We start from the raw sequence: 15,163 nt of genomic DNA, 5'->3' as shown, positions 1-15,163 counted from the left end.
TTCTGATAGCTGCCAGTTTAAAGAGAATTCAAGTGCTTCGTGGTCACATTAGGTGTTAAACATTGGTAAAGAAATCAATCTGGGACTTAACATTCATGTGTTTGTGAGAAAAATCTGACATCTGAGACTTTAGCTGCTAAACAATGCTGCATTCAGGTGATATTTTGGGAGGAAAAAAATCATACCTATAAGGTAAACAACTGAATCTGATAAACTCTGGTGTGGTTAAATACAAACCTGTACATGCCCAGAGCAAAGAGCAACCAACTTGGCTGAATGTTAAAACCAGTTTGAGGGGCATGAAGTATGTAAGAAAACACTGAGTCATCTGCAAACATAGAACACAAATCAGTTTTTGTCTGAACAAATTGTCTTTAATTAGGTTTGCTTCTACCACCTGTGTCTTCATGACAATTTTAGTTATTGAAAAATGGTTTACATTTATGATTTTAAGTACAATTACCTTGAGTTTTTACTTAAGTACAGTACTTGAGTAAATGCACTTAGTTGGATTTAACCATTGCCATAAAGACTGGCAAAAGGGGTAAACAGCTTACCTGGCTCTCTCCAGCACCTCTTATGATCACTTATTAACATTTTATATCTCATTTGTTTGATTTGCAAAAAAAAGTGCAACAACGATTTCTTCACTGCTGACACATATCAGATCTCCCCAAATGTAAAACTATTCCTTTAATGTTTTCTGTTGTAGAATTCGTACAGCAGCAAAAGTTCACAGGTTGGAGTAAATAACACAATAACCCATAATGCACTTGTTCCCTCCTGGTTCCCTCTCTTTCCTCAGTTTCTCCCTTCTTCTTGAGCCTGTGACAAAGAAACTTTTGACACCTCCTCTACCAAGCAGCTGCAGATGAATCTGTGCAGTGCCTCCCTCTCCTCCTCTCTTACTGACAGTACAGTTGGTAATTGAGTTTGGCTCCCAGCCTGGTTCCCGCCAGGTGTTTGTTGAAGGCATCATCCATCTCTTGGCTCTGTTCTGGTGTGAAGTGGTTCTTCCAGTCCCCGACCTCGCCTGCAGGGACAAAAATATGGCACAGTTAAACCCTGAAGATTGATATCAATCTCATGTCTTAAGCTATAATTCTGGCAGTTCAGGATAAAACTACCAGGGACTCTTCTTTCATGTGCTCATGAATAAAATCTGACACTAGCGGCTGAATGATGCTGCATTCAGGTGTTATTTTAGCAGAAAATTACACCCAGAAGGCAAACAAACGAATCTGATACCCCCACTGAAACCTCACAGTGTAGGTATTATATTTCTGTTTGAGTAACGATTAAACAAATATGACACAAAGCATGATTTATTGAGCTTTATAGGTGTTAGCCTTAGCAAGTCCCGACTCCAGCTTTGTACCCAACACATGAGATCGATATTCATCTTCACGTCTCACTCTGAAAAAGAACAAATAAACAAATTTCCCAAAAGGCCGAACTGCATCTTTAAGGTCCCCTTTCTTGAATGATATTATTTAGTTTTCTATGACACAGACAAACCAGTGCAGACCAGGTATTCCCTCCTCATGGCAACAGCACTCCTCAGTAGCAGTGGCCCCCCAGCAGGACAATACCCCATGCCACACCACAAAAACGGCTCAGTAATTGTCCGAGGAATGAGACAAAGAGCTCAAAGCATTGATCTGGCCTCCAAATTCCCCAGATCCCCATCTGATCAAACATTTGTAAGACATGCTGGTATCCCACCTCACAACCCACAGGACCTATAAGATCTGCGGCCAACGCACTGGTGCCAGACAACACAGGACAAACTCCAGAGGTCCTGTGTCCATGCCTTGACAGGTCAGAGCCAAATCAGTCCAAGGAGCACCCACCGTGCACCTCTGGGGTACCAGCACATCCCTCAAATGTTTGATCAGATTGGGATCTGGGGTATTTGGGAGCAAAGTCGACACCTTGAGCTCCTAGTTCCATTCCTTGGGTAATTCCTGAGCAGTTTTTGTGGAGTGGCGTGGTGCGTTGTCCTGCTGGGGGGCCACTGCCATTGACAAGTGCCGTTGCCATGAGGGGGGGGTACTTGGTCTGCAACAGTGTTTGGGTGAGAGGAGCGTGTCAAGTAGCATCCACATGAATGCCAGGACAAAAGGTTTCCCAGCAGAACAATGGACTGTAACAAGATGATTGATGTTATTCACCTCACCCAGTCAATATGAGCAGGAACCTTGGTTAAGAGCTGTAGATCCAGAATAGGCAGGGTTGTGTTCCAAGGAGACAGGTTTCGTATAAACATTGACGGGTTTACACGTGAAATGGGGGTTTTCCACCAGAAAGCCTGTCTTTGACATCCCCCGTTATATGGGACTTGGCCTTCAGTTTGCAGATGGTACTAGGGCTCATTCCAAATAATGCCGCAACTTGGTTTTACAGAACACCAGCTTGAAGTTGCCCTATCGCACAGGCCCTATCCAGATCATTGGAATGTGGCATGCCGATTCTTGGAGCAGACACCAACTGACCACTGCAGCAGGGCCCATGCTCACAGGTGCTGACAATCAGGTGCCTGACTGGGGGTACCAGAAGCTCAAAACAAGAGTCAGTAGCAACAGCAAAAAAAAAGCTGTTTGGCATTGGCGGAGAAGATTTGGCAAATTTTTCATGGGTGCAACCCACATACTCAGCTCTGCTGCTCATCCCACAAATGCATGTTCCTTACAAATGTGGTACCATTTAAAAGGGAAATAAACAGGCTTTCCAACCAGATAAGATTTATTACCAAGAAGCATTGTTACAACAAAGAAATAATCTACCAAACACAAATTTCCTTACTTTTTGTGCTTGTTTACATAAGGAGCGTGTCCTCGTTTGGAGATCACCATTATGCACCGCCATGTTTCTACAGTGGCCCAGAATGGACAAACCAAACACTGGCTCTAGATCGGGCCTTTCATGTTTTTTCTTTGGCTGCATAGTTCGCAACCCTTCCACGACAAGCAGCATTGGAAAAATACTGATATTTCTACTGGTTTAAATTGCCCAGTTGGTTTGTTTTGGAGAGGAAGAGACCTCTGCAGATAATTCGGCTCCTGCTAAGCCTCCTGAATGTCTGGATTTTGAGTTATCAGAGAAAGAAGGTAAGCACAGATTAGCAGGTGCTGTGCTGGCAGCTCTTCTCCGTCATGCTAAACAACATCGGCCAAACACTAATTGTTTAATGTGAAACAGCTTTATTCAGTGTTTTCACCAGTTTAAATCACCTGGTCCATTTGTTTTGAAGAGGAAGAGACCTTTGATCATTTTTTTTAACAAAGAACACTGAAGGAATTCTAACCATGAGAAGTTTCAGCTGGTTGCAATCTGCAATCCTCACCACTAGATGCCTAGCCTGGAAATCCAGACCCAAATCTAAAAAAAATTTAAAATGGATGAAAATGGCCCAACTCGAGGGGCGGCACCAAGCATGCATTTGTAAATATCACTGCACGCAATTGGATAACACTACGACCAATCAGAACAATACACAGGGTGACGTTTAGGCCTACACTTAGCTACCGGCGGAGCTAACTGGTAGATTAGACTCTTGCCGTATCCGGTCGGCAAAACAGCAAAAACGTCCTTCTTGCAAAGGAAAGACTCGAGCACCGTCTTCTGTTCCTCTTTTAGAGAAAAAGCCAAGTCTAACTCGTTCATTGTAGCGGCCAAAGCCGTTTCAAACAACTGGTGTTCATCCATAGCCATCTTGCAATGTTTACTGACTGATTCCGGTCACTGCAGCGCTGTCGCCATCTGTTTAGCTCACCTCTGGCCCGCCTATATCAGATAATCTGTTTAGCTCACCTCTGGCCCGCCTATATCAGATACACCGATGTGATTGGTGCAGCTCGGTTCCAAGGGTATGGGTAATGAGCATCATTACTGATTGCCAGAGTGACTCGCTGAGCAAATTCAAATTGTGCTCTCGCGAGAACTCTGGATTTCCAGGGTACTAGATGCCACTAAATGCCCCTAAATCTTACACATTGGACCTTTAAGTAAAAACAACACTCCTTAAAGATGTTTTGCTGTGGTGACAAAATGGTTTAAAGCACCTTTTCTGTAGATGACGTCTCCCATTTTACCAAGGGATTTGCCGGAGCTCTCCTTCATGGCATTGAAGGTGCTACCTTCTGAGATCTGCTGCACCTGAGCCTCCGTCAGGCTGAAGCCAAAGAAGGTGGAGATCTGACGGACGCCCTCGGTCAGGTTCTGAGGGACAGGGAACAGAATCAGAGCCATCAGACACTTCCACTAAACATTGACTGTGAGTGATCGTCTCTCTGCAACAAGTTTCATGTCTCCACAGGATGATTTTACATATAAACTGTTGGAACAAGTGATTTTTGAAAATATCATATACCAATTATTAACAGTAATGATCTTGCACATTTTTAAAGCCACCACCTTCTGTCAGATGCAATGTAACAAGCACTGTGTGATCCACCTGTTTTAAGTCTTCATAGGTGACAATCATGACGTTGGGGTCGTCCATCTTCTTCTCCCAGGCCACAGCGTGATCGAAGTAAGACCCCCAGGGAACTACACGCACACACACACACACACACACACACACACACACACACACACACACAAATGACAACAAACTGATCAGCCGTAATGCACTGATTTTGTGATTACATGCAACTTTTCGCAGAAACATGTGGTTCATGCTGTGAAAACTGTTGCTTTTAGGGTTAGGCGTCAAAACTACTTTAGATTTAGAAAAAACATAATGTTTCAGGTTAAAATAAGTAAGTAACGTCAGTGTGCGACAATCGTACGTTAATTGTCTAATGTTACATTAAAACGTTTACTTACATAACATCTGTAATTGAGTATTTTTACACTACACTGTGATACTTTTACATCATAAATAGACTTGAAATACTTGCAAACGTCATGCTATCAGCCTATGTACTGATAGATTGCCCTCCTTTGCCCTGAGAAGGCGTGAGAAGCATCTTAACACACATTGTATGAGTGTCATGATGTAGTGCCCAGTGTCTCTTTACCCCACTTGGATTCAAATGCATCCAACATTTCCACAGTGACCCTGCTGAGTCGGCTGAGCACGCTGTTTATTAGTCCATAAACACAGGATCACAAAGTCAGGCTGTGAGAGTACGTGCAATACAACACTCAGTCTATAACCTGCATGAACCACATCACCTGAGGTTGGTAAAGCTGTTTGAGGGTTTAGACTGTTTTTTTTTTTAAAGTTGGAAAGTGAGGCCAAAATCCAATCTTCACTTCTCTGGTGTAAAACTGGTTGTGGCAAATATATAAATGCTGTTGCGCACACACACACACACACACAGACATCTTGCTCTTTGAATTGCCTTTCCTGAGGTTTGTTCTCTCGTCCCTGATGTTGCTCTAAGGTTCTTGAGAAGTTGTTCTTTGTGTTCCTGGAGAGCTTGGGTTGTGCACCCGTTGCTAAACTGGAACACCTTCAGCTACACATTTTTTTCTTTAAAAAAAATAAATAAATAAAATAAATAACATCATGTTCTTTGGTCAGTTGTTGTTGCTCTATAGTCGCTTAATACTAAATGCTTTGATAAATAAATCAGAAAACAAGGGCTGATAAGTTCTCATTTTCAACCTGTAGCCTAAATTTTATTATCATTATGGGTAGGATATATATTTTTATTTTTATTTTATTAAAATTATTTTTATTTTATTATTATTATTATCATAATTTTCATTATCGTCTTTCTTTGAAATCTAGGGTCAATACTAAAACTCTCACAAAGTGGCGCAAATGATAGGTGGAAATTTTTTTTTTGCATAAGTTTGAGTAAAAAGTTACATAACAAGTTGCACAGGTTCTTTGAATGTATTCAACCTTTTGAATAATTTGAAATATAGAAAATATAAGCCGGTCCAACTTTTATAGTAAGGTTGGCTTTACTGATGTTGGTCAAAATGTTGTTTAATGTCTGGAGTTTCATGTTGCTGTAAGTCAAAGAAAATAATTAAATAAAAAAAATGAGCATTTTTTTCAGCCACATGTTACAGGATAACTATGAGTTTACAGTGGCGTATTAAGGTAAAGTTTAATGAGTGTCGCAGCACGTTTTAACCCCAGCAGCAATTCAGAATTTTATGCATAAGACTACTTAAAAAAACACAATGAAAAGATAAAGGGGAACAAAAGCAATTACAATGAAATAAAATAGTCAAAATGATGACCTGAGCCCTGCAGGCCTCTTTGGTAACCCATCATCAACAGTGGAGTCGTGATGACATTGTGCTAACCTGGAAGTGGGCAGTGTGTGTGTGTGTGTGTGTGTGTGTGTGTGTGTGTGGTGTGTGTGTTCTCTCACTGTCTCCACTCATGAAGCTGGAGAAGAAGGACTCCCAGGACACGGCTGGGAGGACCTGGTTGTTGTTGCAGAAATGATAGTAGGAGACCAAAGTGTCTTTGGGGTTCCTGAAGATCACCAGCATCTGAAAAACACATAACACAATAAATTAAATCATAACACCATAATACAGAAAATAATTTAAAATCATGAGAATTCAAACAAAAGAAATTAGTTTTTATGTCTCATAAACTGCACTGTACATGTGATTACACAATCCAGATATATTCAGAATTTATTTTATTACAAGCATGGATGGATTACTGAACGAGCCTACCAGGCACAGGCCCTAAGGGGACCAAAGTGTCAGAGGGCCCCCTACCGTTCCAGCCCATTCTCAATACTGCTGCTTTGCCAAGGGTTTTAGTGTCAGACACCTGACGCCAAAAGCCACCATTCGCGCCAGTGTGTAACACAGCTGGACGTAACCTTTCCTGTTGTTATGATACGCCACCAGTCGGCCGGACAGCACCTGCAGCGGCAGTATGATACACCATTGGACAGCATTAGGTTTCAGTGCTGCCAGTAGTAGCAAGTCGTAGTGCAAAGTCCCTATAGGGTGGGTGGGAGAGGAGAAGTGAAGTATGGATCCAACAAAGCCTGGACTTTCACCCGGGAGCCCAGAGTTTGCTTCCCGAATGCTACACCAAGATGTTTTTTTCGAAACCTAACCACGTGCTTTTGTTGCCAAAACATAACGTGCCTTTGTTGATGTCCCAGGGTTGGCGACCTGGGATGAAAATGTGCTCAGACATCATCTACAAAATGTCACTCAAATTGACACGAACCAACCATGAAGAGACTGAAGATGACCACGAAAACACAAAGACACACAAAATAATGACAAAAAAGACACTAATTTAATTCAAAGAGACTCGAAATAACACGAAGAGATGCAAAACTACCACAAGGAGACAGAAAAATATGCATAACGACCAGAAAAGCCATGCTAAACAAAAAAAAATGCAAAACCACCACCATGTCTGTGTGTCTGGCTTGTATGTAGGAAAAGTGGTGAGGCTTTTTGCATGTCTGTGCCCAGGGGCCCATTGTCTCATAATCCAGCCATACTCATGAGGATAACATGAGGAAGAGTTACATTTTAAAAGCCACCTCTGTCGTCCATCTCGTCTTTATTTTTATTCAGATTCAAACTAGCTTTGTTTCCCATTTGAGGACTTAAGAGACACATTTCCTTTCCTGTTGTCTACTTGAACAAATATGATCTATTTGTTCTCTGAGTTGGAGATGCTGTTGCAGACGTTTTGAAACTTACTTTAGTTTTCTTTGCGTAGAAGGAAGCAGGTATGTTGTCAGGAGGCATGTGAGTCCCCAGAAACCTCGGAGAAGGAGTCTCTTCCAGGATCTGAGGGGAGAGCAGGAGAGGGGAGATGCTTTTATATGAAGTTATTCAGCATTAGACACTACAGTATACCACCAGAATGAGATTTGTATCATATGTCAGTTCCCTCCAGAAAGACCATACCAAAAATGACTGGTTTCTGATCTATGGTAAAGGTTTGGTTAAGTCTAGGGAACTAAAACTACTTTGTTAAAGAAGTATTTCACAGCAGGAAAGACGGATTTTTAATAAAAGTAGGGTGTCTATGCTGTAGAAACGCAACTACTTTTGAAATTGGTGCTACAGAACCAGAGAAAACAGAGAAAGAGGAAGGAGAAGACCTACGACTACCAGAATGCACTGCGCTGAATCAGACCAATAAATAAAGGGTTGCAGTGGTATACTGCTTTCAAGGTATACCATAATATGAAAATTGACAATTATCACACTGTGTACATTTGTTTATCTACAATACTGAAAGAAAAAACTGGACGAAAATTTTCACCTTTTTTTTATTTTATTCACCATTGTTTTCAAAAGGGAGACTTTTTATACATGCCTTCATTAAAAAATGGTTTCAACTCAAATTCGTTTGCCCCCTAAGTGGAGTTCGTTTGGGCAGGTGTGAACACAGCAATCACACTCAGGTGTGCACCAAAACAACCAGACTGAGACCTTCTTGAAGAGGTGGTCTCGGTCCGGTTACAAACAAACTCTGGTGTGGTTCGTTTGTGGTGAGAACGTGTTCCGACCTGGATCTGAACCAACTGCAGTCACATGACACATTGTTTGGGTTAAACATGAGCATGTTACAGTCCTGGAGGATTATTAATGTGCACCTCCTCCTGTACTGCCTTAATATGCACATTCAGCACATCCAATGCATCAAAACATTGTTTTCTAGTTGGAGCCGCGCCTCGTTTTCAAACTGTATGGTTTGACTAAAATGAACAATGACAGCAATATAGTCCACGATGAGCAGCGCTAAAATCAACCTGCGTAGTTGTCCCTCCATTGTGACATTAGAAAGTGTCACATTTATCTTGCAAGTGTACTCTTCTTCAACGTTTGCTTTACTTCCTGGATTTTTTCCGCATGGAAATTCCGACCAATCAAGAGCAGCTTTCTCACACAAGGCATTTTATCTGGTCCGCTTGTAAATGCTGCCGTGAGAACACGAACCAACTCTAGGTCTGACAGAACAAGAATAATTCTGTACTACCATGATACCATGAATCCGCAGTATTTTCTGAGACTAGTGGGAATGATCTTCTCACTGATCTCTCACTATAAAGAGAATATACAGTACATACTTTCCAAGATATTCCTTTACTGTCTCCCTGCCCTGTTCTTTCTCAGGATTTTAACACTGCAGAGTTCTACACATGATTAATTAGACAACAGCAAACTATTCACACACACATAATTACACACACCAAACCATGTGTTCCTGATTAAACAGTTGAAACAAACCCAACAATGAGATTTCCAAGAATCCCTTTAAACACAAAGAACATCTGCATTCTGTTTAATGCCTTCATTTAGAGGATGTGAGAACGTGTTTTCTGATCACAGATCAGCCATCTGTCTCCGATTAACGTCATCATCCTGTCTTTTAGGCTAAAATGTCCCAACAAGCTCAGATTGCAGTGACAAACCACAGAGACGCTGAACTCTGTTTGCATTTGAGCTCCTACAGAACGACTCCCTAAAACATCAGTTTACTTGATGAGGTTTGGTTTCTGTTCAAGTTTATAAGGATGGATTGCAACATTCAACCAACGCACTATGAGTATGAATGACGAACGCAGGAACACACAAGAACAAAACTGCTGTTTCACATGAGGAGCTTTGAGTTGTAGTTTTTGAATAGCTGTGAGCCCCCCTAACAAAATCCATTCATCACCATTGTGATTGAATGAAGGCAGAGGACATCTACAAATAAGTCAACAGAGGCTGAAAAGGGCTGCAGAGTTTGTGATAATTCTCTTTGGGTTCATCATAACTATCGACAACTCCTTCCGGTTAACACATCATCACTATATCAAACTAGTAAAGCTTTAACCTGCTGTTGCAGTTATCACTGACAGTCCTGTGTTACACAACAGCTGCTGATAGTGACTCGACAAAAACCATTGACACACATAAACACAGGCTTTATCTTCATCTGTCTGTCTGCACGGTAACCTAAACAGGATCTGCCTGCACACACACATACACACACAACACACACACACACACATCCGGGGAGTAGCCTACCTTCACAACGTCCGGTCCAAAAAACTCGATCAACGGCGGCATCTTGGATTGTATTTGAGGCGGGCCTGCGACTGCTGCCATGATTTTCCTCACCACCCCCACCATCCAGTTAAAACCTGCACACACACACACACACACACGTAATGTTGTAGTCAAGTATTGTTTAATCACACTCCATTTTAACCTCTGGTCAAGACAGCAACACCCAAACATAATCACTGTATAAGAGAACCTGTTTCAGGTTTCAATATTTCACAACAGTTGACAGTGAAGCAAGCAGATATAAAATATACTGAACATGTGATCCTGTCATACACTGTAAAAAGATTTTAATTTTGTACCTACTTGAGAAAAATTTAAATAAGCAATACTTTTATCATCGTAAAACAACTAATTTCAAAGTTGTTGAATACCAGTGCTTGGGCAGTGGCTTCCATGTGGGACACTGATGGAAAAAGCTGTCCTTACATGTCAGCATGACAAGCTGCCGAGGTGCCATCAGTGCGCACCGGCACCTGATGGTGTCAGGGAGAAACACGGCGGAAATCAACATAAGTTAAGGGGGTGAAAAGTCAGAGTAGGGCGCACAGGAGCAGTGGTGGAAGAGTCCAGTCACCAAATTTCACCCAGGAGGCCGGTGTTCGCTTCCTGTATGAATGTAAAGCCAAACACTGTTGTATTCTTCTCAACCTAACCACTTGCTTTTGGTGCTTAATTAAACCTACCCATGTGCATGTATTGGCAAGTTCAAATGACTGTTTATTTGAATAGAGTCTCATGGGTTTGACGGTAGCAATTATGGGTACGTTTCTGGTTCAACAAAAGGATCTACCCTTCAACAAAAAGGTCTGCCTCTGTCAGGGTCCTTTCCATAATGTTGTCATTTATAATATCAGTTTTTGAGCCTGACAGTGTCAAAAACAAAAACATTCAGAGTGGCTAAATTGCAACCTGGCCGCTGCTCTCATTTATTCCTGGACAAAGTTCAAAATTGTTGGTCCCATTAGTCACTTAGACATAAAACCATGGGCTCAGCCAAAGTTACCCTTGAAGAGGCACTTTGCTGTTCTTTACACTTTGGGTGCGTTCCGAAATCCAAACTGACGCTGTACACTACAATGACTGAGTCATACATTGCACGTTTTATTTTTATGAGTTAATGGTTAACTGAAAATGGATGAAAGAAAAACTTTCCTTCACCAGCTTCACAATACGAACAGTCCCTTGTTCCTAACTCACACGTGACTAAACTAACCAATCAGAAGTGAGGAGGGCTAAGTTAGATTTCATTTGATTTCTCTTTATTGTCAGAAAACCATTTGATATTCGTCTTGCGTCCCAGGACATCAACTGTTTCACAGAAATACCCATTGATACAAGGCAAACCAAACAACAAAATCATGCACTCATTGGTTCCTCTCGGTCGTTTCAAAGCACCGTTACAGGATGTTTGTTTGTTTAGAGCGGTATATTTTTATTCTGTATTTTTGTTCTATGTTGTCTGTCTGTAACTTATGTTGCTGCCTGTCTTGGCCAGGACACTCTTGAAAATTAGATTTCTAATCTAAGGAGGTTTTTCTGATTAAATAAAGGTTAAAAAACAACACAAAAAACATCAGTTTTTGGCCCAGACCACTTAGAAGCCACACTCTGGGTTGTTAGGTTGACAGAGGTTGAGAGCCTGTTGGACTTTATATCTTCTGTTTGATGGCAAAAGCTGATACTCTCCAAATAACCTGTGAGAGGGTCAGACGAAACATAGCAGCAGTCTAGCTGGTCTAGCTTTAAGCTGAACAGAGAGACAGCTTTACCATCATAATTCTTAGCTCTTTGTCTGTCAGTCAGATTTATTATTCTCTTTCATATCAACTGAGGTAAATGTGAGGAAAACCACGGATTCAGCAGATTATTGTAACTGTTTTAAAGTCACTGAAGGAAATATTTAAGCATGCAAACTGTGCAATCATTCATGTGTAACATAACTCACCATTAACCTAACTTCTGAATCTTACATTAACACCTGTACACACACCTGTACACTTACACGTATATCAAGGACTCTGCAGCTGCTGCATGTCGTGTCTTTCATCTGTTTCACTTCCTCTTCCACTCTTTGTTTTGGCAGCAAGCCGGCATGTTACTCTCCACTGTGAGGATAAACCTGTTCCCCTGATGGATCCTATTCTTACATAATAGCTCTGCAGCACGCGAGGGTTTATGGGCTGCTTATTACCTGTCACGTTAAAGTGTTTTATCATGTGATGACTAAAAGCATTTCCTCTGAGATTTGCAGCAGCTCCATGCAGTGTATTTATGTGTAATTCTCACATCATCATTCATAGTCAGAAGGCCTCTCACTTTTAGCTTTTACTGCCCAGGGTTTTTTGTTTTTGCGCGGCCAATTTTTATTTATATGTATTTATTTTTATTTTTATTTTTTCATTTATTAAATAATTAATTTATTTACTTATTTATTTATTGTGGTGCCAAATTAAATGTGTTGTTCTGGTGTACACTGTGGAAAATGTTTCAACAGTCTAAACGAGTAGAGTAAAAGACATCTGATGCGACTTGTGGCTCCATGTCAGGTCTCTTAAAATGCAACCAGGGTTTTGATTACAAAATTCTCACTCCCATTCATTCTTTTTTTTTGGTCCAGGTTTAATTCAGTCTCTGAGATTTCTGGGTATAGGACACTTTGAAGATAGGCAAGCTAAAGAAGAAGAAAAAGAAGTGGTGCTATTATTTTCTGTGTAATTGGATCTCCCTTGAAAATGACACCTGGCTACTAATGTGGAGAGAAGGGAAACAGAAAACCAATTTGGGAGCCATGTCGTGCAACACAGACAGAAACCAGTGAAAACACAGACTGTAAATATGAGAGAGTGGAGGTGAAGGTTAGGTTAATCCTCCTCCATACATCACCAAGATGTCAGGAAGTCATTATCTGTGTCAGTCAAATGCTGGTTTAACAGCCTGTAACATCAAAAGGTCTCATCAGCTCTTAAAACTGAGGCTCCCATTGGTTATACTGACGGAGGTACAGTCACACACATGCAGATCAATAGCTCTGTTATCCTCATGCGGGCCCCGGGCCAAGCGAGGGCCCTACACACGGAGATGTGCGTGCGTGATCTAACATTCCTCTGAAGGCGATAAACTCGTCTGTCGTCCTATAGTTGCTCCACCAGCGATCTGGCGTGCAAAGAGCTTTTCAAAAGTAAACTCAAACCCCAAAAGGACATGTCACATTCCTCGAACGCACGGCAGCAACAGCGGGAGCGTCACGTTTTTTTTCCTCTGAAGAAACAGCACTGAGCGCTTTTAAAGCTGCTGTGACATGGTGTGATTAAATAATAAGCAATATTCACTCAGGTATTGGGGCAAATCTTTGCAATGCACTACCCAGAATTCCTGGAAAATGATGGAAGTGAAGTGGTCATTCAAAGGTTAAAGGGCTCATATGATGCTGTGAAGGAGGCAGTTTTGAATTCAGTGTTAAATGAATAAAAACTTTTCATTAGCCTACTTATTGTATGTTTGAAGATTTCCCAACTCCAGCACCAACATTTAACTCCAGAAAAATGAGAATTAAAGACATTTTACTTGTTTTAATTCTCACCTGCTTTGATGTTTTTAATCAGTCACCACTCAAGAATATTGATACTTCTTTATATGGCAAAATCTCGAATTATATTCAGTGATAACATTTCATTTTGAAATTATTATATGGTTAAAGAAACAGTTTGACATTCTGGGAAATTCACTTGTTTGCTCTCTGTGTTGCTGAGAATTATGATGGCAAATACGAAGCAACAGCCAGCAGCCAGTTAGCTTAGCTTAGCATAAAGACTGAAACAGCTAGCCTGGCTCTGATAATACGATCCTGTAACTCAGCAATCAAACACATGATATGTGGAAATGTGGCGGACTGTTTCTTGGCAGTGATTTTACAGAGAACTTCAGTGCGAGTAAGATTAGTCTCTAATTCTGTACAGAAAGGACTCTCTGCTGCGGGGGCTGGCATCAGTCATGAGGTTTGGATTCGGCCATTGTGAACATATTTACAGGGCTGGCGTTTGCCAGCCTTTTTTTTGCTGTGTCATTCTGTATATCTAAGCCATACTTGCAACTCTTTATCTGAAGCCGACTCCTTGTTTTATTATTTTAGTGTGTGTTGAACTCCCTTGATGGGCCAGTTATAAAAAAATAAATAAAATGAAAGTGAGGAAAGCCTGAAAAACACAATAATTTATTTATTTATTTATTTTTTTTATTTAACCCATATTTAACCGGGTAAGTCACAAAACACAAAAAATACACAATAAAATGTAGAAATATAAGAACACAAGACCCAACTGACTCATTCATCCTTGTACTTAATGAGAGCTTTAAAATCAAACAGAGAGACCAGTTCATATTGATTCAAACTTTTTGAAGGTTATTCCAAGTGAGAGGAGCAGAGCACATAAAAGCTTTCTTCCCCAGCTCAGTCCGTGCACTAGGAACAGTCAACAACACTAAGTCTTGAGATCTCAGACTGAAGCTATGGTCAGATCTCTGGTCAATTAAAGTACAAATGTACAAATGGAGTTAACCCAGTATGGCTTTATAAATGAACAAATACCAGTGACTGAGTCTACGGAAGGTCAAAGATGGCTGTAGCTATAAAAAAAAAAAATATTCAAAGTAAAAAGTAACTTAGCGTAACTTTCCTTCCCAACCATCTATCAAGCTGTTAGTTTGAACGTGTGACATCTTGTCAGGGTCCAAACCTGTTAGGTTGGTAACCACGGCATAATCCTGACAATCATCATTAAGTAAGTAGAAGAAGTGTCCAGATTTACGACACTTGTTTTGGCTTTTAACTGATAGACAGATAGTATGGGGGGGGGGGGGGCGCACACTCTACCAGGTGAGCTACCACGGTGCCTTCACTCATGTGAATAGAGTATTTTCCAGCTGCTGAATCTCTTAGGTGTCTGTAGGCCCATTTCCACTGAAGAAGTTCCTGGTACTATTTGGGGGGCAGGAACTACTACAGGAACGTCCTCTCGCTCGGCCCTCTCAACCGCCGTGTCTCCACTGAGAGAGCGGAGTACGAGGAAGGTTCCTGTAAAGTTACGTGCTCTGGATGTGACGTAATCGTTGCGCGACCATTTACCGGGGCGACGTAGGGATG

The 15,163-nt window shown here is 41.2% G+C and overlaps 1 protein-coding gene across 1 annotated transcript in view; it reads right to left on the bottom strand.

Moving 5' to 3' along the window:
• Positions 1 to 352: 352 nt before the first annotated feature.
• The window catches only part of sult6b1 (sulfotransferase family, cytosolic, 6b, member 1), a 16,755-nt gene continuing 1,944 nt past the window's right edge, over positions 353 to 15,163 (bottom strand). Inside the window, exons 2-7 of the mRNA XM_050071749.1 lie at positions 9,982 to 10,097; positions 7,657 to 7,746; positions 6,342 to 6,465; positions 4,457 to 4,551; positions 4,065 to 4,221; positions 353 to 1,033 (exon numbers count right to left, since the gene is read on the bottom strand). Of these exons, the coding sequence (XP_049927706.1) occupies positions 906 to 1,033; positions 4,065 to 4,221; positions 4,457 to 4,551; positions 6,342 to 6,465; positions 7,657 to 7,746; positions 9,982 to 10,097 (710 nt within the window). The 3' untranslated portion in view covers positions 353 to 905. The remainder of the gene's footprint in view (positions 1,034 to 4,064; positions 4,222 to 4,456; positions 4,552 to 6,341; positions 6,466 to 7,656; positions 7,747 to 9,981; positions 10,098 to 15,163) is intronic.

Source organism: Epinephelus moara, chromosome 19, assembly GCF_006386435.1.
Source record: "Epinephelus moara isolate mb chromosome 19, YSFRI_EMoa_1.0, whole genome shotgun sequence".
NCBI lineage: Eukaryota > Metazoa > Chordata > Actinopteri > Perciformes > Serranidae > Epinephelus > Epinephelus moara.
The sequence above is the reverse complement of the archived record's forward strand: the minus strand, read 5'-3'. Positions and strand labels throughout refer to the sequence as shown.